Here is a 24,921-nt window from a genome sequence, read left to right on the forward strand (position 1 = left end):
TCACTGTGGTTGGCTGGAGTCCCAAAGCTTTAGAAATGGCTTTGGAACCTTTTCCAGACTGTTAGATCTCAATGACTTTGTTTCTCATTTGTTCCTGAATGTCTTTGGATGGCAGCATGTTGTCTAGCTTTTGAGGATCTTTTGGTCGACTTCACTTTGTCAGACAGGTCCTATTTAAGTGACTTCTTGATTGAGAACAGATGAGGCAGGAATCAGGTCTGGGTGTGGATAGAGAAACTGAACTCAGCTTTCCAAAGATGTGATGAACCAAAGTTAATTTATGTTTTAACAGGGGTGGGGGGGGCAAATCACTTCTTCACACAGGGCCATGTAGGTTTGGATTTTTTTTCCCCTTAATAATAAAATAAGAATCTTCATTTTAAAACTGCGTTTTGTGTTTACTTATAATAATAATAGATTTTATTTGTTGGCGCCTTTCTGAGCACCCAAGGACACCTTACAAAAAACATAGAAAATACGAATAAAATACAACAGGAAATAAAATAGAATACAACAAATTTAGACTGGATATGCAAGTCTGAACAGGTGGGTCTTGAGGTGAGATTTGAATTGTCCAATGGAGTCAATCTGACGGATGCAGGGGGGGAGAGAGTTCCAGAGTCTGGGTGCAGAGCAACTGAAGGCTCTGCCACCCATAGTGGCCAGTTTAAATTTGGGTACAGACAGGAGAGCAGCTGAGGAGGAGCGTAGAGCACGGGTGGGGGTGTACGGTTGGAGAAGGTCTGACAGGTATTGAGGGACCAGGTTATGGAGAGCTTTAAATGTGAGGAGAAGAACTTTATATTGGATGCGGTGATGGACAGGTAGCCAGTGGAGCTGGATGAGGATGGGGGTGATGTGGTCAGTGCGTTTTGTACGGGTGGTGATTCTGGCAGCAGAGTTCTGGATGATTTGGAGACGGTGGAGAAGTTTGTTGGGGAGGCCAGTGAGGATGGAGTTGCAGTAATCAATGCGTGAGGTGACAAGTGCATGGACCAAGACCTGGGTGTTGTGCTGGGTGAGAGATGGGCGGATTCTGGCGATGTTCCGTAGGTGCATGAAAGCAGTACGGGTAATGTTACTGATGTGGGGGGAAAAAGAGAGAACACTGTCCAGAATGACGCCAAGGCTTTTGACTTTGGAGGAGATGTGGACCGGGTGACCATCAATGGAGATATTGAAGGGGTGGGTCTTGGAGAGTGTGGACCTTGTGCCGACGAGAAGGACTTCACTTTTATTTCCATTTAATTTGAGAAAGTTGTTTGTCATCCAGAAATTGATGGTGTTGAGACAGTCAGTAAGAGTGGTGGGGGGAGGGAGGTGCTTGGTTTAGTGGAGATGTAGAGTTATGTGTCATCGGCATAACAGTGAAACTGGATTCCAAAGTGGCGGAGGATGTTACCAAGGGGGAGGATGTATACAATGAAGAGAAGCGGTCCAAGTACTGATCCCTGTGGAACGCCATGTGTGATGAGTGATGGTTGTGAGTGTACATTTTTACCTTGAACGAACTGTTTCCTGTCAGAGAGATATGAGGTGAACCATTTTATTGCAGTACCAGAGACCCCAGTGCCAGCCAGGCGTTCCAGGAGTATGGAGTGGGAGATGGTGTCAAAGGCGGCACTGAGGTCGAGGAGGATGAGGATGGTGAGAAGGCCAGAATCTGCTGCCAGGAGGAGGTCGTTGGTGATCTTGATTAATGCAGTTTCTGTACTGTGTTTTGGGCGGAAACCAGACTGAAATGGTTCAAAGAGGCTATTGTTGTGCAGGTGGTTCTGGAGGTGGGTTGCTACTGTCTTTTCCAGAATCTTAGAGATGAATGGGAGGTTGGAAATGGGTCGATAATTATTGTGGTCGATTGGATCTAAACCAGGTTTTTTGAGAATGGGAGTGATGGAAGCAGTCTTTAATGATGGTGGAACAGTGGCAGTGGAAAGAGAGGAGTGAACTATGGCAGTTATTACGGGTGAGACTGTTGGCAGACAGGCTTTAATTAAGGCAGTGGGGAGAGGATCAAGAGGGCAGGTAGAGTTCTTGGATGCTTTGATGAGTCTATTAATACTTTCAACAGATGGGGGTTGAAATGTGGACAGGGTGTTGGAGGGTGGAGGGTCCAGGGTGTTCCACTGGGAGAAGGTGGGTTGCGTTGGTGCAGGAAGAGTCAGTTGTTGGTGGATATTGACAATTTTTGAATTGAAAAAGTCCAGAAACTCTTGACACTGTGAGGTGGAGATGAGATGAGAGGGAGTTGCAGCTGGTTTCAGGAGTTTGTTGACAGTTGAGAATAAAGTCCGGGTGTTGCTGTCAGCAGAGTTGATGATATGGGAGTAGTAGGTGGACCTGGCTGTGTTGATGGCAGATTTGTAGGAAGTGAAATGGTCAAGATACATTTGCTGATGTACCACTAGGCCGGTTTTCCTCAGCAATCGCTCCAGCTGACGACCCCGCGCTTTAAGCTGGCGAAGCTCCGGGGTGTACCAGGGGGAGGACCGAGTGAATGTAACTGTGCGAGTTTTCAGGGGGGCAAGTGTGTCTAAAGCATATTGGAGGTTAGTATTATAGTGATCAACCAGTTCAGAAGCAGTGTGGAAGTGAGGGGAGCTGGAATGGATGGAGGTGCTAATTAGACTGTTAAGCTCAGTGATATTGATATTTTTAAGGTTTCTGAAAGATATGGAACGGTTCTGGGTGGATTTTGAAAGTTGAAGATGTATATCAAAGGTAACAAGCTTATGTTCAGAAATGGGAAAATCAACAGTACTGAGGTTACAAGGTGTGACTCCTGAGCAGCAAACTAAGTCGAGAAAATGCCCTTTGATGTGAGTGGGGAAATTAACAAATTGAACCAGGTCAAAACTGTTCAGGATAGAAATAAAATCTTTTGCAAATGTTTCAGTGGGTTTATCGAGATGAATGTTAAAATCACCAGTTAAAATAACATTAGGAGACATAGCACAAAGATCAGCTAAAAGGGATGTGAACTCACTAATAAAAATGGCAGAGGGTTTAGGAGGTCGATAAATGGTGACAATAAGGGTAGGTGTGGGACCATTCAGCTGAGCAGCCAGAACTTCAAAGGAGGAGGGCTCTGTCACTGGGAGAGGCGTGATTTTTAGGTTCTCGCGATAGATGAGCGCGAGACCGCCCCCTCTCCCGGAAGAGCGAGATTTACAGATGTAAACAAAGCCAGGTGGGGATGCTTGGTTCAGATGAGAGAAGTCGTTCGGCTGTTGCCAAGTTTCTGTGAGACATATAAAGTCCAGTTTTAAATCTGTGATGGATTCGGATATAAGCAGTGCTTTGTTTGTTAATGAGCGTACATTGAAGGTGGAGAATTTAAAACAGTTAGAGGGAGAAGGCTCCGCCGTCCTGGGAAGAGAAGCCAATATGTGATGGTTAGCAGTCCTACCGGCGTTTCCAGCCTTGTCATGTCGGCGTGAATCCCTCGACCAGAAAGATCGGATGGAACTGCTGTCATCAAAGCAGAATTTCCTGCGGGACCCGCGGTGGATGTATCTCGGACGTCGGAGGATATCCCGGTGGACGAGTAGGCTGGCTGGTAGCTTATTCCGTGATCGGAGCCAGCTGATTACATCAGTTGAGTATGTCAGTCGAGGCAGAGCAGTTACGATGGTGGAGAAGAAGGCAATCCAGAGCAGGAGCTTGAGTATCCGCATTGTAGCAGAGCCCCAGCAGGAAGAACCAGGAAGCGGTGGTAAGGAGCCGCACGTCAGGACGCCAAACTCAGAGAGGTCCCGTTTGCAGCAGTGGGATTCCTCAGTGGCTGACAGATGATCGTAGTTATGCGAGCAGGTAATTCATATAAAACACTGATACCGCTGGCAGAGGCAGTTAGCAGGCATCAAATGGTGTTAAACAAGTAAAAGGTAAAAAAGTCGGGTTGGTGAGCAGCGGCAGCCAAGACGCGCCAGCGTTCACTCACATCAACCGAACTTGTGTTATCTTTGTCTAATATTTAAATTTGTTTGATGATCTAAAACATTTAAGTGTCACAAACATGCAAAAAAAATTAAGAAATCAGTATGGGGGCAAACACTTTTTCACACAACTGTATACACGTATATATATATATATATATATATATATATATATATATATATATATATATATATATATATATATATATACACACACACCGTATTTTCGCGACCATAAGCGCACATAATTATTTTTTTTTTAATGTGCCGGGCGCCTTATGAAATGGTGCGCCGTGTCTATTACCTGAATTACGGTAATGTAAGGCCGGCTACCATGAGAACGGTAAAAAGAGAAGGGGCGGGTGAAGCCTTGAGTTGCGGACGTGAATGAGACCATCCACTGAGCTGTTTAATGCGGAAACAGATGATGAAGACTTTTAAGGATTTGCTTGATGTGTAAAGTGAAATAAAATACAATCAAACTAAGTTTTGCTCTATTTTTAAATAAGCACACTTGTGTGTGTGTTCTGCAGCGTGTGTGTTTTGCATGTCGGGAACCGAGGAAGCACCTGCCGTGGGTTTGCGGGGTCTGATCGCCGCATCCCCGGGGCAGATCCGGCTGAAATGCCGGTGCTCTTTCCCCGGGAGTCCCTGCTACCAGTCCATGTGGGCTCCTCCGGTCCCGGCCGGTCGGAACCACCTTAATCTCCGGTCACTTTCCCCGGTTGAAGCCGCGGTGATGCGCGCTGCTCCTCCCGACTTCCTGGTTCCCCAAGCGGGGTCTGATCGACCTGGTTCCCGCCCGCTTTGGGAGCAGAGATTTCTGGGGTACGTCCCAGGTCTGATCAGCTTCACCCTCCGAGATTTTGAAATCTGTCGGTTACAAACCCGATACCGGATCCACGAAACACACACATTCTCATTTATATTGCGCTTGCCTGCCACGCTGATGGACAGAAACTGTATGGTGATTTTTTTTTAAAAAACTTTGCATAAGACGTTTCCAGCCGGAGTCATTATGGGATGAAGGGATGATAATCAAGTGGCTGAGACAGGTCTGGAAATTCGGACTGGCGCAGCTGAATTAGCGGAGCGGAGCTCCTGTCGGATACAAACCCGGTACCGACATGCGCGTGTGTGTGAGCGGGACCAGTGCGGGGGAGCGGGACCCGGGAGGACCCGGGACCCGGGACCCGGGACGCGGGACGCGGGACCCGGGACCAGCGCGGGGTAGCGGAGCGGGACCCGGGACCGCCGCGTCGGGATCCGCAGCACAACGGGGTATGAAAAGTTTATTTACTCTTGTGCTTGCATGCCACGCTGATGGACAGAAACTGCCGCCGATGGTGATTTTTAAAAGAAAAGCGTTGCCTAAACAGACTTTTCCAGCCAGAGTGAAATGAAAAGGGCTGGTGGCTGAGACAGGTTTATGTGCGGCGACCCGGTGTTTTTTTTTTATTCTTTAATGCGGAAACAGAAGATGAACCTTTGAAGGGTTTGATTGATGTGAAAAGTGAAATAAAATATCAAACTAAGTTTTGCTCCTGCTCTACTTTTAAATAAGCACTCTTGTGTGTGTGTTTTGCAGCGTGTGCGTGTGCAGTTCCGTCTCTGTAGACGGCGCCTTTTGGGTCGGTGCGCCGTATGTGTGTTTTAAAACCAAAAATGACACACAAAACGGAGGGTGCGCCTTTTCACACGGTGCGGCGTATGGTCGTGAAAATACGGTATATATATATACATATTAGGGGTGTAACGGTATATGTATTTGTATTGAACCGTTCGGTATAGCGTGTTCGGTTCGGAACGGAGGCGTACCGAACGAGTTTCCACACGGACATATTAAGTAGAGGACCGCACGTTGTGGAGCAGAGCGCTGCTGCAGTTGCGCTCACACCGAGAAAGTATTAAGATTAAAGAAAAAGCACTAACTAATGAAGAACTAAAGAGCTAAGCACATAATTGTGCTCCACAATGCTCCCTACCATCGAGACCCCCCGCCAGGCCTAAAAAAAAAAAAAACAATGATCATTTACGTTTATGAGCGCCTCTGCAGCGCTGTTCTGCAACAGGAGTGAACCTGCTTCGTTGCCTAGTAAAGCCTGAATTATGGTTCGGCGTTAAATCGACGTAGAGCCTACGCCGTAGGGTACGCGGTGACGTGCAGCGTACGGCCGCTCGCTGCGTACCCTACGGCGTAGGATCTGCGTTGGTGTAACGCGGAACCATAAATCAGCCTTAACGATGCGAGTACCGCTGCTGAGAGCGCGGGCCTATTATTATACATTATGGGATGTATAGAGTTTGTAGCCAGCCAACTATGGCGCCGGCCAAAAAAAGAAAAAATATCGCGGGCGACAGACAACATGATATAAAGAAATGTTTCTGCAGGTCCGTGTTTGTGTTTGCATGTGACGCTGCAGGGAAGCATGAAGGAAAACACAGCCCGACGACACAACATGCCTCCGCGGGGTACTAGCGCCGGCACACGTAGAGCCAATGTTATTTTGTGTGTGTGTAATAAACAACTAGCACGTTTATATTTTGCATTTTGTTTTCTTACTGTACCGAAAATGAACCGAACCGTGACCTCCAAACCGAGGTACGTACCGAACCGAGATTTTTGTGCACCGTTACACCCCTAATATATATATATATATATATATATATATATATATATATATATATACATACATACATACATACATACATACATACATACATACATACATACATACATACATACATACATACATACATACATACATACATACATACATACATACACCCACACTCTCTTTATGTGGCAGTGACTCGTGCTGTTTGCTGCTCATGTGAGCAAACACAAGCCACAGCTAATTCCTTCCCTGTGTTTAGAGACACCTAAAAGCTGGGACGTGATAAAATGGCATCAAAGCTAATAAAATGCTACCGTGGGATTTGGCACAAGTAGTATCAGCCAATGTGTCTCAATCACCCTGCTGTCAGCAGGCAAGAAGGTATATTTTTCTAATTTTTTCCTAGACTGGTGTGAAAGTATTTTACCATGTATAAAATTGGGTGTCTCAAGTGAAGAGACGTGTATTAAACACTTGCTTGCAAAATATAGTTAATGTACCATTGGTGTGGCAGACATTTTTGATATAAGACATGAGCAGATCCATGAGTGCGTCCAGCTTCTCAGCCACTGGATGGGCCATCACACCCGTCCTGGGCGGCTGATACGCTGACATTTCCTCGTCCTGGTACAATCACCCACAGGGGACAAGAAGAGAGAGAAAATATCATCAGTTAGTTCCACTGACACCAACTGATATCTTCATAGCTTGGATTTCTAATCTATACTCACTAAGTGAAAAACGCCGCTAGCGCTGGGTAATATGATTTTTGCATATTATTAGATTTATGCATGCGTAACTTGCTTGAAGATCAAAACTTGTTCGTTGGCTGGGAAAAATTGATGGATCTGAAATACTGTCTGTCTCATTCTAATGGGATAGCAAGGCGTACAGGTTTAACTTGTACGTACTTCAGAGGGCAGACCTCCGTGATGCCCTGCCATTACCTTCTTCTTGACTCCCAATTTGACTGTCAACTGTCCATATAATGAGTAACAGAATATTACAAAGCAAATACGTTATAACCATGGGGTGCTGAGATATACTTTCTTACACCGGCCCACAATTTTTCACAATTGGTTACAAGTTTAGAGGTAACTAAGTATGGAGGAAAATAACGCTTGACTCAGATGAAAGTTCAGATGACCCAGCTTTCCAGCAGTACATAAATGGGAAGTGGTGGCCTAGTGGTTATAGAAGTGGACTGGAGTCTGGAGGACCAGGTTCAAGCCCCCAGAATGCAACCCAGGTCAACCACCCTGGGCCCCTGAGCAAGGCCCTCAACCCCAACCGCTCCCCGGGCGCCGTTCATATGGCAGCCCAGTGCTCTCTAGTCTCTAGAGATGGGTTAAATGCAGAGACTTGGAAATTTCCCCTCTGTGGGACTATTAAAGGATTTCTTATCTTATACGGACCAGTCTCAAAACCATTTGTGTAAATCTATAGCTTTGCGTATGTGTATCAAGCCAGTGTTTCCCCTACCATTATATAGGCCTGGCGGGGCCGCCAGGCCAACGAGACCCCCCGCCAGGCCTAAAAAAAAAAAAATCAATGATAATTTACGTTTAGGAGCCTCTGCAGCTGTTCTGCAACGGGAGTCAACCTGCTTTGTTGCCTAGTAACGCTGCTGAAAGCGCAGGCATATTATTATATATTATGGGATGTATAGAGTTTGTAGCTAGCCAAATAAAAAAGAAAAAATATTGCGGGCGACAGACAACATGATATAAAGAAATGTTTCTGCAGGTCCGTGTGTTTGTGTTTGCATGAGACGCTGCAGGGAAGCATGAAGGAAAACACAGCCCGACGACACACCAGGCGTCCGCGGGGTCCTAGCGCCAGCCATGTATGAGCGTCTAGGCTGATTTATGGTTCAGCGGTACACCAACGGCGTGCGCGTCGCCGTGTACCCTACGCCGTAGGCTCTGCGTTGGTGTACCGCGGACCATAAATCAGCCTTTACCGTCGCTGACACCGGTCTGACTGGTGACCCAGTAAAAAACAACACAAAAACATCTGGCTGGGATCCCAAATGGCTTAATAACCATAAATAAAGCCCTTGGTTGTACCACACTCCCCATGGTAAATTTCCAATTTGTTGTTTAGCTTACATTTTTGTTCTGATTGAGCTTCTTTTTTTGGTAAGTAATAATGATGAAAATAACACAGACAATAGATTGTCTTTCCAGTAGAACCACTAAAGGTTCATTTTTCCCCCAGTCAAATGCATGTAACTCTGTTATAACCAAACGGGAAAAAAATCTTCTACAATGTTTAAATTATTTATAACTGATATAATCTCAATTGTGAATAGGGATGTTTTGTCACATATGCCGTCAGCACAAGCAGCTGTTAAAAGAGGACCATCCCAGAGGGTTTTCATAGAGATCCCTCTGAAATATCTAGAAAAGATGTGCTCAATGCTCATATGGGTCAGACCTTTCAGGCCCATGACACTTTGGTTAAAGGTTAGATTAAATCTTATTATTTCATTGAAGTGATATCATTCAGCAATATAGGCCTACAATGATTTTTAATGTTAAACTTTGTTATATTGCTACATGTCCAATATGCCGTCCCACGCGCCTCGTCTGTTTAGGATTTTTTCGGTGGGTACCACCGGGCCTGAAAAAAATTCTAGGGGAAACACTGCAAGCGATCGTGTATGCGTTTGTGTGTGTAGGAGGCTTTATGAATTCGTAACTATCGTTTTGTCCGTAACGTTGAGCAAGTTACGCACACGCAAATCTAATAATACGAACAAATCAGTTACTTTGCACGAATCAGATAACACGCACACACAAATCAAGAGCTATGCACACACAAATAAAGTAGTACGCACCAATCAAGTTTTACGCAAACACAAATGTTTTGAGTCGATTTTCTCTCCATACTACTTTAGCTTTAAAAACTCACACAGTTAATGTTTCACAATTAATAAATCTGCCCCAATAATTCAAAAACTGTTTATTCCATCATTAATAATTATTATTAAATGATTATTGTTCCAGTTTCAATTGAACATGATATCATTTGAAGCTGTTTTAAAGAGTTTCGTATGACTAGTTAAGAATGAGAAGTGTTACCATATCAAAGAGTCCTTCCTCAGACTGGACCTCTGCCTTCTGGTTCTCCTCTGCCTCTTCAATGTCTGCTCGACACACACTCACCTGAAACACACACAACATTATTACACCTAAAGTCACGCTTTCTTCTACTAAATGGGAACGTGTCTTCTGTAGAAGACGGCAGAGGGACTCAAGTGCCATCAGCTATGTATAAGATGCAAAAAAAGAATCGTTCAAAGAAAAGAACTGATGTGAAACATTAAGGAGGCCTGTGTTCCTGTGTCTGGTACGAGCTGTCTTGAATCTATGCAGGACATATGAAATGTCAAGGCTAGTGTCAGAAAGTTGGTCTAAGTCATGTGTCCTTGTATGAGCCCCTGAATCCTGATAGACATCTGTGGAAAGATTTGAAACATGGCATCTGGAGAAAAGCCCTTTAAAGCTGAGACAGCTGGAGGTTGGAACTAGTCTGTTCATGAGACCAGACATCACAAGTCTCTCTCTTTCACACCATCTTTGTCCGGGCTAGTTTCACTAGTTTGTTACTGACTCTGTTGTGCTGAGAGATATAAAAGTTTCAAGGTATTTCAGGGACCATTGTGGGTTTTTCTTTTTAATGAAATGGTATCAACAAATCTGTCCATGTGTGTGCACATTTCTGTGATGACGGCACCAATGTTCAAAAGTACCATAACACGCCTTTTCCACCAGAGCAGGTTCAGTGATCATCTGGAGCTAGTCCCAAATGTATCAAGCACCAGCCTTGACGAAAGCATTCGCTCAGAGCCGGGAAAGCTGAATTGCTATTCACTCCAGAGCCCCAACGTTACAACATTTACATCTCTTCCACCACTGGACGTCGTTTTGCTGTGAATCTGAAAAAACAACATGAAATCAGCCGAGACCAATGGCCAAAACATTTTGGAGTCGGCTTAAGACATCCACTGCCAATCCAGGAAGCAGGAACACACGGAAACACACGTCAAGCACTGGAAATCTGCAACAAAAACCACAAACAAAACACGAAACCGGCACGGAGCCAACCAAAACAACAACAGCAATCGACCTAAATCTTGAGATCTGATCGCAGTCTGAGCTAAGCTACCGCTACCGCTACATAACCCCAAAAACTAGAGAGCCAGCATGCAGGTGAACGAGCCAGTGTGTATGTCTATGTGTGTGTGTGTGTGTGTGTGTATTTATATGATCATGCGTGTGTGTGTGCGCGTGTGTGTGTGCGTATGTATATGCCTGTGTGGCTGTGTATGTTTGTGTATATGCATGTGACTTAGGGCTGGGCGATATGACGATATATATCGTCTGGACGATAGAAAATGTATATCCTTTAACATGAAGCTCTATCGTCTATGTCGCAAAACACGCTTTACGGCAGTATTTACGTCACTGACGCGCCAAACGGCATGCCCAGGTACGCTGTTAAAAAAAAAAAAAAACAAGCATGGAGGAAGACGTAGCAGACCAGGGTAACAGTAGTACTAATTCTCAACAAGACAAACAACAAGTTGAACAGCCAACACAAACCGAGGAGCTTGTACATAAAAGAGGAGGAACTTCTGTCGCATGGATGTGGTTTGGTTTTAAAAAGACCGACACGGACCAGACCACAGTAGTTTGTAAAGTATGCCGCTGCACGGTACCAACAACAGACTCCAACACGACTAATTTATTTTATCACCTGAGAAAGAATCATGACAAAGAATACAGAGAGAGTCAACGAGAAAAAGCAGCAAAAGCAGGGTCGAGTAACGTTGATGTTGAAAAGAATAAACTCCAGACGCAGACGTTGCAACAGGCTTTTACCCGCGGCACGCCATATAGTCATACCTCCCGCAGATGGAAGGAGATAACTACTGCCGTTGCCAAGCACATCTGTAAAGATATGGCTCCAATCTACACGGTCGAGAAACGGGGGTGTTGTGAGTTGGTGCGAACACTCGATCCTAGATACGAAATGCCCAGCCGAAAACACCTGAATAAGGTCGTGTTACCTGCTTTATATAATGAGTGCCGCGCCAAAGTGGAGGAGGAGATACACAAGGGGATGTTCTACGCTGCAACAACAGATATGTGGTCGAGCCGAACGACACATCCATATATGAGCCTGACAATACATTTCATCGACCAAGCTTGGAACCTCCGCAGTCGGTGTTTACAGACAAGTTATTTTCCAGAAGACCACACTGGACAAGAGATAGCCAGAGGTCTCAGTGAAGCTCTTGAGTCGTGGGGACTGAATCAGGATCGCCTCGTATGTGTCACCACAGACAACGCCAGCAACAACATCCTTGCCCTTGAGCTGATGAATGAAACGACACGCCTGCAGTGCTTTGGCCACCGTCTTCATCTAGCCATTGGTGAGTAACTCTAAATCGATCTAAAAATGCATATATACATTTTTGTTTAAAGGGCTCCAGACTGCGACCAAATGCTCGCATTTTGCGACCAAAATTTGAGTATGTGCGACTGAATTTAATGTCCACTCGCACAGGTGCGACCAGTAAATTTGCCAGGATTTTTTTGTGCCTCGAGGAATTGTTTAATTTATTTATTTATTTTTTTCGTTTAATTTCACCAGCTGGTATTACGCCCGGATGACATTTACTGCGACACAACGCACTGCCGTCGCGCACGTAAAGAAGAAAGAGACGGCAGATATGTTTGGTTTTAGTAATATCATGCTCAGGCAATGAGTCTGCATTGGCCCAGACGGGAGACACGTGTAGCTCAGTGCTTAACTTTTATTTTTAATCCACTCTATATTCTTCTGGTTGTTCTCCGATATCTTCCCCTAAAGCCTGAATTATGGTTCCGCCTTAAATCGACGCAGAGCTTACGCCGTAGCCCACAGCGTAGGGTCTGCGTTGTTGTGACGCGGAACCATAAATCAGCCTTCACCCGGTACATAGGTTTCTCTAAACATCTGTTCCCGCTACAGTTTTAACTAAAAGAAAATGTGCTCCAATACAGCATTAATGTATGGATGGAACCATTTTAGTTATAGTAACAGCCATAATGGCAAAATTATCCTGCAATAGAATTTCTGAGCATTTAAAAGCCAGTTAAAAGCTAAAAATACAGAATACTTCTCCATCCAATCCATCATTTTGTAAAGACCCCTAGTGTGGACCTTTATACAAAATATATATATATATATATATATATATATATATATATATATATATATATATATATATATATATATATATATATATATATATATATATATGAATAAATAAAATTCATAACGTAATTAATACATTTTACTTGTCCTGTACACAGTATAATATATTAAAAAGTACAGAACGTTGTTACATTTACTTTATTTCCACAGGGAGGGGTGTGAAAGTACACCAGGTGGAACGAGCAGTCGGCGTCTGCAAGAAGATTGTGGCTGCCTTCTCCAATTCATGGAAAAGAAGACGGGAGCTTGCCAAAGCTCAAGCAGAGCAAAATCCACCCTTGCCCAGTCATCAGCTTATCACAGAAACCCCTACAAGGTGGGGCTCTATGCAAGCGATGGTTGAAAGGGTGATCGAGCAGGAGAAAGCTCTCTCACAGGTCCTCCGTGCCGACAAAAAAACACGTCACCTGGTCCTAACCTGGCAGGACATGGACGGTCTGGAGTCCATGAACAAGGCACTGAGTCCTCTCAAGGAGTTTACAGATGCCTTGTCTGGGGAGCTCTACCCAAGTGTTTCCTACTTGAAACCCGTCCTCCATCTGTTCAACAACCAGATACTCAAGCATCAGGATGGCGACACTGAGCTCACCACGACCATCAAAGAGGGCATACTAAAATACCTAAATGAGAAGTATGATGACGAGAAAACCCAGGAGCTGCTTGACATGGCTTCTCTTGTCGACCCTCGGTTCAAAACCACATACATCAAACAAGAGAGGGTGGACTACATCAAGACAAGAGCGGCTGCAGAGCTGCAGAAGCTGGTGGCCGAACAAGCAGAGCAGGAGGCAGCCCCCCTTCCATCAGCTGCAACTGCCAGAGATCAGGATGAGCCAGAGGAGGTTCCTGCTAAGAAGAAAAAGAAGAGTTTGAGCAGCTACTTTAAAACAGCAGCAAAGCCAAGCCAAGCGGCCCCTCATTCAAGCAGAGAATCCATTGAAAATGAGCTCAACCTCTATCTCCTACTGGACGCTGGTCCAGACACAGATCCACTGGAATGGTGGAAGAAGAATGAGGGACATTTTCCCCATGTGGCCAAGCTAGCGAGGAAATATCTGTGCATCCCTGCCACAAGTTCCCCATCAGAGCGGGCTTTCAGTGCAAGTGGGAACATTGTGTCATGCCAGAGGTCAGCACTGAAACCAGCAAGAGTTGACCAGCTTGTATTCCTAGCACTCAACCTGTAGAAGCCTGAGATTTGGCAAATGTTAATAATTCATTTCACATCCATGCTACTTGAAATAGTTTTGTTTACCTTTTATATATTATACCTCATATTATATATATATGTATAATATACTGTGATCCGTTTGCAGCTATACTTTAACTTGGAAGGGTTTTGTGTTTACATTTGGTATTTTGTAACCAACATTTATTTTAGGGGCTAGGCCAGTAGTCCTGTATTATTTGTGTTTGCTGCTACCTTTCAAACTTGAAGGAGTGATTTTCTTTTATCACTTGTTAGATTTTGTATAATTATATTGTGAGCCTGATTTTGTTGCTGCACTTTAAACTTGGAAGTTTACATTTGGTATTTTGTAACCAACATTTATTTTAGGGGCTAGGCCAGTAGGCCTGTATTATTTGTGTTTGCTGCTACCTTTCAAACTTGAAGGAGTGATTTTCTTTTATCACTTGTTAGATTTTGTATAATTATATTGTGAGCCTGATTTTGTTGCTGCACTTTAAACTTGGAAGTTTACATTTGGTATTTGGCCCTGGCCTGCACACTATGCTCTTTAAAACTCAGAAGTGTTCAATTTGTTATTTTTTATACCCAATAGGCCAATACCGATATGTGTTACTGTTTGAAAAAGGTTCTAAATAAAACAAATACTTAGTAACTACTACCTTTTATTTGTTGAGTATATCATTTCAAACTGCATTTCCACATTGCAATTTTATATAAACTATTCATTAATTAAATTTACAAAAATGTGCCATATCGTGATGTATATCGTTATCGGGATATAAAATGAGCTATATCGGGATATGAGATTTTGGTCATATCGCCCAGCCCTAATGTGACTAAGTGGCTATATGTGTGTGTGTGTGTGTGTGTGTGTGTGTGTGTGTGTGTGTGTGTGTGTGTGTAATAAACCAAACAAAGCTCTACCTGAAGTGTATCTATAGTGGGGGAGGGGGGGGAGCAACCCCGCCACCCGCGAGACCAGAGGCCGACACGGAAGAGCCCGGAACCCAGGCCACCGGCAACCCCACAGAGGGGAGAAGCAGGAGGGAGGCAACCCACCGCCTGCGAGGCCCCCCCGCCCCCCCGGCGGCGGCCGAGTGGGCCCGCGGGCAGGGCCCCCACGGCGCGGGAAGAAGCAGCCAGGGATCCCGCGGCGGCGGACCGCGACCCAGGCAATCCCCGGCCACCCGGTCCGGGCCGGACACGCGGCCAGGAGGCCCTCACCCTTCAGGCCAATGACCCCCACCCGGCAGGGGGCCAGCCTGCCCGGAGAGACAGAGCCGCCCCGGCCGCCGACGCGGGCAGGCGCACCCGCCCCCCACAAAAGTGGCCCTCCAAGACCAGAGGGGCGCCCCGCCGCAGAGGCAGCGGGGGGGACCGGAGACGGGCCTGGAGAGAGGGAACCCCCCAACAAGGCGACACCAGTGCAGGCCCGACAACGGAGGGCCCCAGACCCAGGCATCCCATTAATTCATCCATTCAACTATCCGATATCTATACTAATAATAATATGATATACTATCCATAATAATAATAATAATAATAATAATAATAATAACCATCTTTGTATAATATAATATTGATAAATTATTAAGTTTTGATGTCCTGCCAATGGAGGCCCAAATCCTCCATGGCAGGACCCTTCCACACCGCATTCTCACCGACACAGACACACAATCACGCACCGTTTCCCCCTCCCCGGGGGGGTCCAGCACCGCCAGAAGGCACCCCAGGCTGCACGGCGAGCCCCGCCAGGCCCGGGTATCCCGACCCACCTATCCCAGGCCGGTGAGGGAACGCGGGTGATGTGGGATCCCCTCCCGCCCCTGGTGTTGAGTGCATGTGATTAATGCCATAAAAACAGGGAGGGGGAGGGCCAAGTATCGATTTGACACCGACCCCCCCCCTCCCGAACTACGTGTCCTTGTCAAATGTATTTATTAAGTGTTGAATGCCTGTTGCCTGCTGTGCTGTTGCCGTCCCTGAACCACCAGTCTGGCCCTCGGCAGGAGGGTCCCCCCTTATGAGCCTGGTCCTGCTCAAGGTTTCTTCCCTCCTAAAGGGGAGTTTTTCCTTGCCACTGTTTGGCTTAAGGTTTTTCTCCCACTAGGGGAGTTTTTACCTGCCATTGTTTATGTAATAACTGCTCGGGGGTCATGTTCTGGGTATGGGTCTCTGGAAAGTGTCTAGAGACAACTCTGTTGTATTAGACGCTATATAAATAAAATTGAATTGAATTGAATGTGCAGTGTCTATTTTGCTGTTAAAACCGTGAGGCAGGGAGTGCCGGGCCACGCGGGACAATGCCCCCCACGACCCAGACTCCCCGCCCTTCGCCTATGTGCGTATGAATCGTGTAGGGGGGGAAGGAGGGGGAGCGGAGGCCAAAGCCAGGAGGCAGGACCAGCAAAGCCGGCCCTGATAAGACAACCGCGCCCCCCCATCGGCCATCCAGTAGACGGGGGCCGGCCCTCCGAGCCGGGCCAGGGCCCCACCGTACCTCCACGGGCGCCCCCGGCGCCGCCGGAGCCCCCAGACGGAGGGGGAAACGGTCCAACATCCTCCCATTCATACTGACAACATAAGACATAGACACCTGGGAATGGTGCCACCCCGCCGCCGCGCCCGCCCGTGCACCCCCCGGTCAGGGGAGGCCCGATCCCCGGACCCAGCCCCCCCCCGGGAGACCCGGAGATGCCCAAGCCACAGCCCCCCGCCCGAGCCCCCCCCAGCCACCCCCCCCACCGCCATGAGGCAACCCCCCCCACAGGCCCCCAAGGCCCCCACCGGCCAGGGACAGGGCCACACGGCCCCCCCCACCGCCCCCCAGGGGCCACCAGAGGCCCGCGCCCCAGACCCCCCAAGCCGACCCCCAACCCCAAGGGCTATGAGATCACCACCCCCCCGCCCCCACTAGGTAACGAAGCCAATAATCGGGGACCACAGAGAGTGCAATTCAGCCGAATGTTGTTCAGTGGAGGCAGACATTATCTCACTACTAATATGATCTGATAAAAGATTCCTAAAATGATTGATACATAAACTGGATTTTTGTTTCCAATTTACTAGGTTTTCTTTGCGATACATAAGGCAGTGAGGACCCGGTGTGTCCAATTAGGTTCTATTTCAATGTCTCCCAGGTGACCTAATATACATACCGTGGGGCACACTGGGATTCTGTAGTTGATCCATGTGGATAAATCCTCACAAATCTCCTTCCAGAACCTCTGTACCGGTGTGCAGAACCATAAAGCATGCATATAATTATCAGGAGTGTTCTCTGTGCACTGTGAACAGATATTAGAGGTGACAAAGCCCATCTGGAACATCCTTTGTCCAGTATAATGTATTCTATGAAGAACTTTGTACTGTATAAGTTGTAAGTTTGGGTTTTTAGTCATAGTAAACGTATTTAAGCATATTTGTGACCAAGAAAACTGGTCAGTATTAAGAGAGAGGTCCGCCTCCCACTTGGAAATCGGAAGAGAGACTGAATCGTCCAGTTTAGATACTAACCTGTAGAGTTTTGATAACAACTTTAAAGTGCTTAGATTCAATAAATCTATTATCTTAGCGGGAAGATGTAAGTTTAATTGACTAATTTTGTATGTTTTATTTATTATGGCCATAAGTTGTTGATACTCTAAAAATGTATTCCTGCTAACTCGGTATTGAACTATAATAGGTAAATCCACAAAGAACAGATTGCGCCCACAAATAGCGCTGTGAATTGTGCTGCATTAGCGCCCGCAATTTGCCCTGCTTTAAGGTCCTATTCACAAAAGATTTTGCTCTAATGATATACCGGAGCAAACACGCCCATAAGGTTTTGCGGCTGTGTGCAATTTGCACTTGTCTGAGTAAGTGAGTGGAGCCGTTTCCAGTGTTCTCCATATTTCAGCACACACATTGGTCCATAATGAAAACTGCAGAAATAAAAAATAAAGCGAGTGAAAATAAAACGCTGTGAGGCGCAAGGGTGCAATTGCTACTGGGAACAGGGGGGGCATGTCCCCCCCCACTTTTCAAACTCATGCTTTTGTCTCTCTCCCCCCGTTTTTTTTTTTACAGTTTAAGAACTAACGGTAGACTCAGCCTGTAAATCCTCAAGGAACTGTGCGTAGAGGGGACGGGAGCCCCGCTCCCCCTCCTCCCTCCGTGCTGTTCAAGGCTGATTTATGGTTCCGCGTTAAATCGACATACGGCTAAGGTTACGCGGTGACGCGCACCGTACAGTGCGCGTCGCCGCATCTTTCAGGCCCTTTTTGTGCGCAAGCAAGCTTTATACAGGGTGCTTGCTCTTTTTCCAAATTAAAATTCCAGACTTTTCCCAGACTTTTTTAAAACTGATATTTTTTTCCCAAGACCTTAACTTTACGTACTTGTATACTTGTGTGCCTACTGCCTACTTCATTGGTTGAGATTGTACCAATTGTGTTTATTAGAAATGTTTGTTAGAATTTTTTATAGGCTAGTATTCAATGAACGAATACATTATTCACAGTAAATTATGTTTTGACTGATGAAAACTATTTTTATAGTTTATAGTTTATATATAAACTATAAGTTGTATAGCCTACCTTTCTATTTCTCATTTCACAATGCCTCTGAGCATACTGTAAAATTCTACCATACATTTTTTCCCCATACTTTATTAAGACTTTCACACAAAATTCAAGACTTTTCTAGGTCTGGAAAACAGTGTTTCAAAATTCAACTTTCAAGACTTGCGCAAGCACCCTGTTTATAGATGAGGCCCCAGATAAGGATCTGACGGTAATTCATGTTCTGTGTTTTGCTACACACACCTACAGGTCAGCTGTTAAACACACACATTCTAGATTATGTTTATATGGTGGAATTGTTTGTAATAAAGCAGCCCCTACTGTATGGATGAATCCTGAGCTCCGTCCTGTTATTTTTATTTTTAAATCCGAGATAAGTCCACAACCCCACTTGACCTGAGTGTGTACAGTCATGTCTGACTGTAGATTTCACCTTTAATACCATTCAGTATCACACAGGCTTGAATGATATTGAAGAGAGAGAGAGACAGATGGGGAGTGAGGAGTTTGCGCGCAGTTTAATACACGCTTCTGAAACACGGTATTTGCTCCACTATTTTTGCGTGTGGCAAATAGCGCTGGCCTTTTTGAATTAGGCGCTTTTTGCAATGAGGCTTATTTGCATAGAAAGGGGGCAATTTTGCGCCGAATGTATGAATATTACCTAATTTGCATGCATGCAAATGGCACCGGCGCAGACTGCCACTATTTGCTTGGCAGCGCAGTTTGTGGAGCAATTCGCCCTTTGCGGGTGCTTTGTGAATTAGACGCTCTCTTTTTGTCTCATTTGCACCGGTTTAGCGGCCGCAAAAGCCGCGCAGTCCTTTTGTGGATTTGGCCCGAAGTGTATTGAAAGGTACAAACTGTCCTCCTACAATTACGTGCTGTAAGTACCGTATTCCTTGATCTCTCCATTGAACGAAATTAACCATCTTTTTATCATTTTTCACGATGTCTGGGTTGTTCCATATGGGAGTACGATCACATGGAAAAGGTGAAATTTTAGCTACTTTAAGAAATTCCCACCAAGCTGATAAAGTTGTGCTAATATTAATGCTTTTGAAACATTGATGACGTTTGATACTTTGACTAATAAATGGTAACTCTGAGATTTCTAGTTCGTTGCAAAACACTTGCTCCGAGTCCAGCCATTGACTATCTAAAGGATGATCTTTTGACCATTTTAAAATATACTGTAATTTATTGGCAAGGAAGTAATACTGAAAATTAGGTAGCTCTAAACCTCCATATTCTTTAGATTTTTGCAATGTCTTTAAACTAATACGTGGAGTTTTATTTTTCCACAGAAATTTTGAAACACATGAGTCCAACGATTTAAACCAGGAAAGGGGGGGGGTTGCATGGTATCATTGAGAAAAAATAATTTACTTTTGGTAAAACCATCATTTTAATGGTGGCTATTCTACCCATGAGTGAAATGGGGAGAGAGCTCCATCTGGAAAGATCATCTTCTATTTTCTTTATAAGCTGAACATAATTTAATTTTATTAACTCTGACAGCCTAGGGGAGATGTTTATGCCTAAATATCTAATGTTCCCTGATTGTAATTGAGTATTGGTTATATTCCTAAAATTGCAGTTAACACACAAAACAGTGGATTTAGACCAATTAATAGAATAATCAGACAGAGATGAAAATCCCTCTATAAGTGCGATTGTCTGTGATAGTGAAGATCGTGAGTTCTGGAGGAAGAGGAGTACGTCATCCGCATAAAGACTTATTTTGTGCTCTACTATTTTGCATTGTATACCTTTAATATTTTGATTTTGTCTAATAGCTGCTGCTAAAGGTTCGATAAATATTCCAAATAATGAGGGAGATAGAGGGCAACCCTTCTTCATCTTTGAGTGCAAAACACAATTTTCCGCCTGCGTGCTTTGTGCGCGCATGCAGTGTGGCCCTCTCTATACATTCCTTTTGCAGATGTGGCCCCCTGCCTAATCTAGATGAATACCCCTGCTCTAAAGTCTCTGTAAACAAATAGAGTGGAAGCTGGAAACCAGTTCGTCAATGTTTAAACAAGCAAACATTGGACACGATCGCTAGTCTGTAGAGCCCACCAAACCTCCAGCCCAGCCCTGGCTGAAAGATGCCAATCATGCTGCCACGCGTGACTGCAGCAGAGCAGAGGTGGAAAAAGGACAGGCTACACGCTTCTTTTGGTACTCTCAAAGACAGCCTGCTGTGCTATCAGAGGACTGTAAAAGAAGAGAAGAATAAATATCTCTCAGACATAATAGCTTTTAACTGTAACAACCCCGGTAAACACTGTCCTTGATGCTCCCAAGTCTGCTGGTTTTGACGCCTCTACTGAAATCTGTCAACGTTTCCTTCACTTTCCTCCTCAAAATTGTGTCAACTGGAGCCTGTGTCTCTCAGCCTTCCTGTGACCATGCTATTATAGCGGTGTATCGCGTCATTCAGGCAGCCAATCAGCACAGAGCCTCATTATCATAGCCTTCCCACCCACTCATAATCCCGCATAGATAATGAGGTTAGAGAATGGGAAGATAAAGAAATGGCTCAGAGGTTGAATTTCTAATTTATTTAGCAAAAACAATCAAAAGCTTGTTTTTAAGACATTCAAGGCCTGTTTAAAATAGGTATTACATGTCCCTCTCTCTGTTCCACTTTCAGGCATATCTCTAATCTTCCATTTCTTTCTAAAATATGAGAGAATGTTGTTTACAACCAGCTATTACCATCCTAGAGGGCGATGGTATCACTGAGCCGCTCCAGTCTGGGTCCAAAGCCCTCCACAGTACAGAAAGTGCACTTTTGAGGGTTTTTAAATTACATATTTTTGTGAACAGACTCTAGAAAGTTTGTTGTTTTAGTGCTCTTACATGTCTCTGCTGCATTTGACTGTGTTGATCAGAGCATTTTCATTTCTCGTCTCTAGCACTGTGTGCATCAGGGGTGTCGCCCCCACTTGGTTCCGGTCCTACCAAACTAACAGGAGTTTCTGTGTAAAACTTGACAACTTTATGTCCTCCATGTGGAAGCTCCTCTTCCACATGGGGTCCCCCAGGGGTCAATCTTGGCACTATTTATTTTGCTCTTTACCCGCTTCCCCCCGGCCCCGTTTTTAAGAAATATGGTATTTCATTTCATTTGTATGCTGATGGTTGCCAGGTTTATCTTCCCTCAGCACAAAACAACACACTCCAGCTACTTGCACACTCCCTTAGGGTGCTTTCACACCTGTCCCATTTCAAGCAGTTGTTCCGGAACAGGGAACGTTTCCCCCTAAAGATCGGAACGTTTGGTATATGTGAACAAAGCAATCGCGCTCTGAAACGGTACAAAATAAGCGAGCAGAGATCTCCTAGGAGAGGTGGTCTCGGCCTGATTCCATTCGAGGCCCTAACCCTTTGTAGTGAGAACATGATCCACACAGCAACCGATACAACTCCATTAATTGTGTATGTGTGACCGCGGCGCAAGGAGAAGAGTCGGTGCAGCCTCCACCCCCTTCTCTCCTATTGGACGTGCCGAGATGTCGTCCCAGCGCGGCACGGTGAAATTAAACAATGTTCAATTCGGGCAGGGTTTGTGCAGCGCAAACCCTGCGGCAGGCGGCCTCTGGCCCGCCGCTGAGCTCCGCTCTGCACCGAGCGGTCGCGCATAAATTAATGGGTAAAGCCTTATTTATGGTTCCGCGTTAAATCGACGCCGTACCCTACGCAGTAGGATCTGCGTTGGTGTAACACGGAACCATAAATCAACCTAAAGCCGACGGCTGCGGTCTGCGCTGAAAGGGGCGTGTTGTTTATCCCGGGGTGCGGAAGAGGAAACTCCTTCCACGTTCATTTGACCAATCAGAGAGCAGCTGGTTTGCGCATGGCATTTGTTAACAGCTTTGAAATGGTACAGACGTTTGCCTTGTGAACACAAACGCCACAGATGAGAAACGGAACAACTGTATCGATTCAGCCCCTGAATCGGAACAAAACAAACAGGCCACAGGTGTGAAGGCATCCTTAAAGACACTAAAGCCGGGCTTTCACTCAATTTCCTTAATCTAAATGAGGACAAGCCAGAAGTGATGTTGTTTTGACCGAGTTGCTGTCCCTCCCCCAACGTAGATCTTTGTTCTGTCATTTTATCTCAGGGACTGTGTCACCAATGTGGGGGTTAAGAATGAATCTGATTTTAAATTTGAGAAACAGATCAGCAGTGTTCAACAAGGTTTTTATCATCTTTGCCAAATAGCAAAGGTGAAGCTAATCTTATCGAAACCTGACCTGGAGAAATGAATCCACGCTTTTATCATTATTATCATTATAAGTATGCATTTACAGGCAGGTGTACCTCTCCATGTATATATGTGTATGTATAAGTATATCAGAGTATGATAGCATGTTTATACTTGATTTGGATGTGTGCTCATACATGTATGTTTGTAACTATTGTTTATTTTTATGATGAATAGATAAATATTAACTAACTAACTAACTATTTTTATGATGAATAGTTGGTAGGTTACTAAAGAAACAAGTATGTGTATGCATGCCCAGATATTCATGTTCTGGTGTTCTGATGCCTGTGTCCCCCGACTTGGACACAGGCATCCAGACCTTTGTCCTTTTATTACACCACAATTCTACACACGGTCATACACAACACATCAAACAAACACTACAGTCATCACCCAAAGACAGACTTTTGGTTCTTTCTGACAGAATCAGGAATTCAGTGGTAATAATATATGTTAGTTCAGACTGTCAAAGGGGGCTGGTAAAGGACACCTGACAAAAACCAACGCCTGCTGCAAGATTAAAATGCCTACTTTGCCTACTGACAAAATTGGCACCAAATAGTGGTACTAACCATCAACATCTATGCAGACATTTGTTTAAAAAAAAGAAGAAAGTGTACAGAAGGACAAGTGTCAAACCATGTAGGTGTTTGTTGTTAATCAATATTTATGAATACTGCTACAAACAGGATTTGTACCTGCTGTTTTGGCTGGGATTTATAAGCACAAACACTTAAAGTTAAATTAATTTGTTAAACAATAAAATAAATTTAAAAAGCCAAATTAGTTATGAGAAACAGCATTCAGGGTTGTATTGTCCTTTCTACTAAACACAAATAAGAGATATCTAATTATATCTGTGAAGTTGAACGACTTACATCCAGTTTGAGCACTTTTCCAATTGTTAAATCCAGCACATCTCGGCGAATGGATGGTACATACACCGTCAGCCTGAGGAGATTGTGTACGTAACACTCCTGTAAAGCATTAAAACTTAGGGTTATGCATATAAGCCTGGCTCTCTGAGTAGCATCAAATAACCAGAGACGGCTGGGCCGCTGACGTCTATGATGCTATGAAAGAGAACTCCATGAATCTTTTTACTCTTACTGTTGGATACTGAGGTCAATAAAGAAGTGAACAGCACAAACAGTGATTTTAACACAAAACTGCATTGTTTAGGATACACTATTCTAACTGGCAACACAAGGAAGCGTACATCCGATCCGTTTCCTAGTTTACATCTTAAAAGCAGATGATTGTAGGGAGACTATTGTGTCTTACCATTGTTCTGTTAGATTTATGTACAAAAGGAAAGTTGTCTTGCAGAATAGGCAGGAGAAAGTGACTTGTCCTAAAGAAAAGAAGGAGAAAAACATGAATGTAATGCTTTTTAAAGAAGTAATAAGATCATGCCTGTGAATTAGTAAACACTGTGGAAACATTTTAAAATGCCAAAAGCATTTTGCAGTTGAATTAACAGAAAGCTGCCTTTACGTTTGTAAAGGCAGCTTTACAATCTATTTCCAAAACTGGTGAGACACAGCGAAAGAAAGGAGGTTCCCCATTGTGGTTGACATTTCCATTTTCAACTCCATGTAAATTGAATGCTCTTTGGCTTATTTATAGTTTTTAGTAAATTAGAGCCGATTCTTTTTATGCTTTTGGGTCAGTAGTGGAGTATGTCTTGGACTTCAGGCAGTATGGCAAGGTACGGCAGCCGCCACACCTCGGCTTCAGGGGAAAATGTAAATGTTTGTTTTTTTAAATACATTTATGGAATTACTGTCTATTTGTATTGATTATTCTATTATTTCATACATATAAAATAACTACAAATGCAAATCAGAACATGATCTCATGATTTCACTAGGTATTATCTTCCCAACACGTGTACCCCCCTCATATCTTGAAATGTGATGTCCCAGCGTCCCTGACGACAGTGGTCACTAGGTCAATCTCCTTTTTAGCGCGTTTTGCAGTGTTACTAACTTAGAAAAATGAAAAGGAAGCAAAGGAAGGAAGCAAAACCCTGCATTTTATTTTATTTTTATT

The 24,921-nt window shown here is 44.5% G+C and overlaps 1 protein-coding gene across 2 annotated transcripts in view; it reads right to left on the reverse strand.

Annotated features, from left to right (window-relative positions):
• rrn3 (RRN3 homolog, RNA polymerase I transcription factor) overlaps window positions 1-24,921 on the reverse strand; it is an 84,326-nt gene that overhangs the window by 52,975 nt on the left and 6,430 nt on the right. For both annotated transcript variants that reach the window (XM_061712524.1, XM_061712525.1), the window contains exons 7-10: window positions 24,151-24,220; window positions 23,745-23,843; window positions 9,643-9,726; window positions 7,057-7,180 (exon numbers count right to left, since the gene is read on the reverse strand). In XM_061712524.1, coding sequence (XP_061568508.1) covers window positions 7,057-7,180; window positions 9,643-9,726; window positions 23,745-23,843; window positions 24,151-24,220 — 377 coding nt within the window. The remainder of the gene's footprint in view (window positions 1-7,056; window positions 7,181-9,642; window positions 9,727-23,744; window positions 23,844-24,150; window positions 24,221-24,921) is intronic.

Source organism: Cololabis saira, chromosome 21, assembly GCF_033807715.1.
Source record: "Cololabis saira isolate AMF1-May2022 chromosome 21, fColSai1.1, whole genome shotgun sequence".
Lineage (NCBI taxonomy): Eukaryota > Metazoa > Chordata > Actinopteri > Beloniformes > Belonidae > Cololabis > Cololabis saira.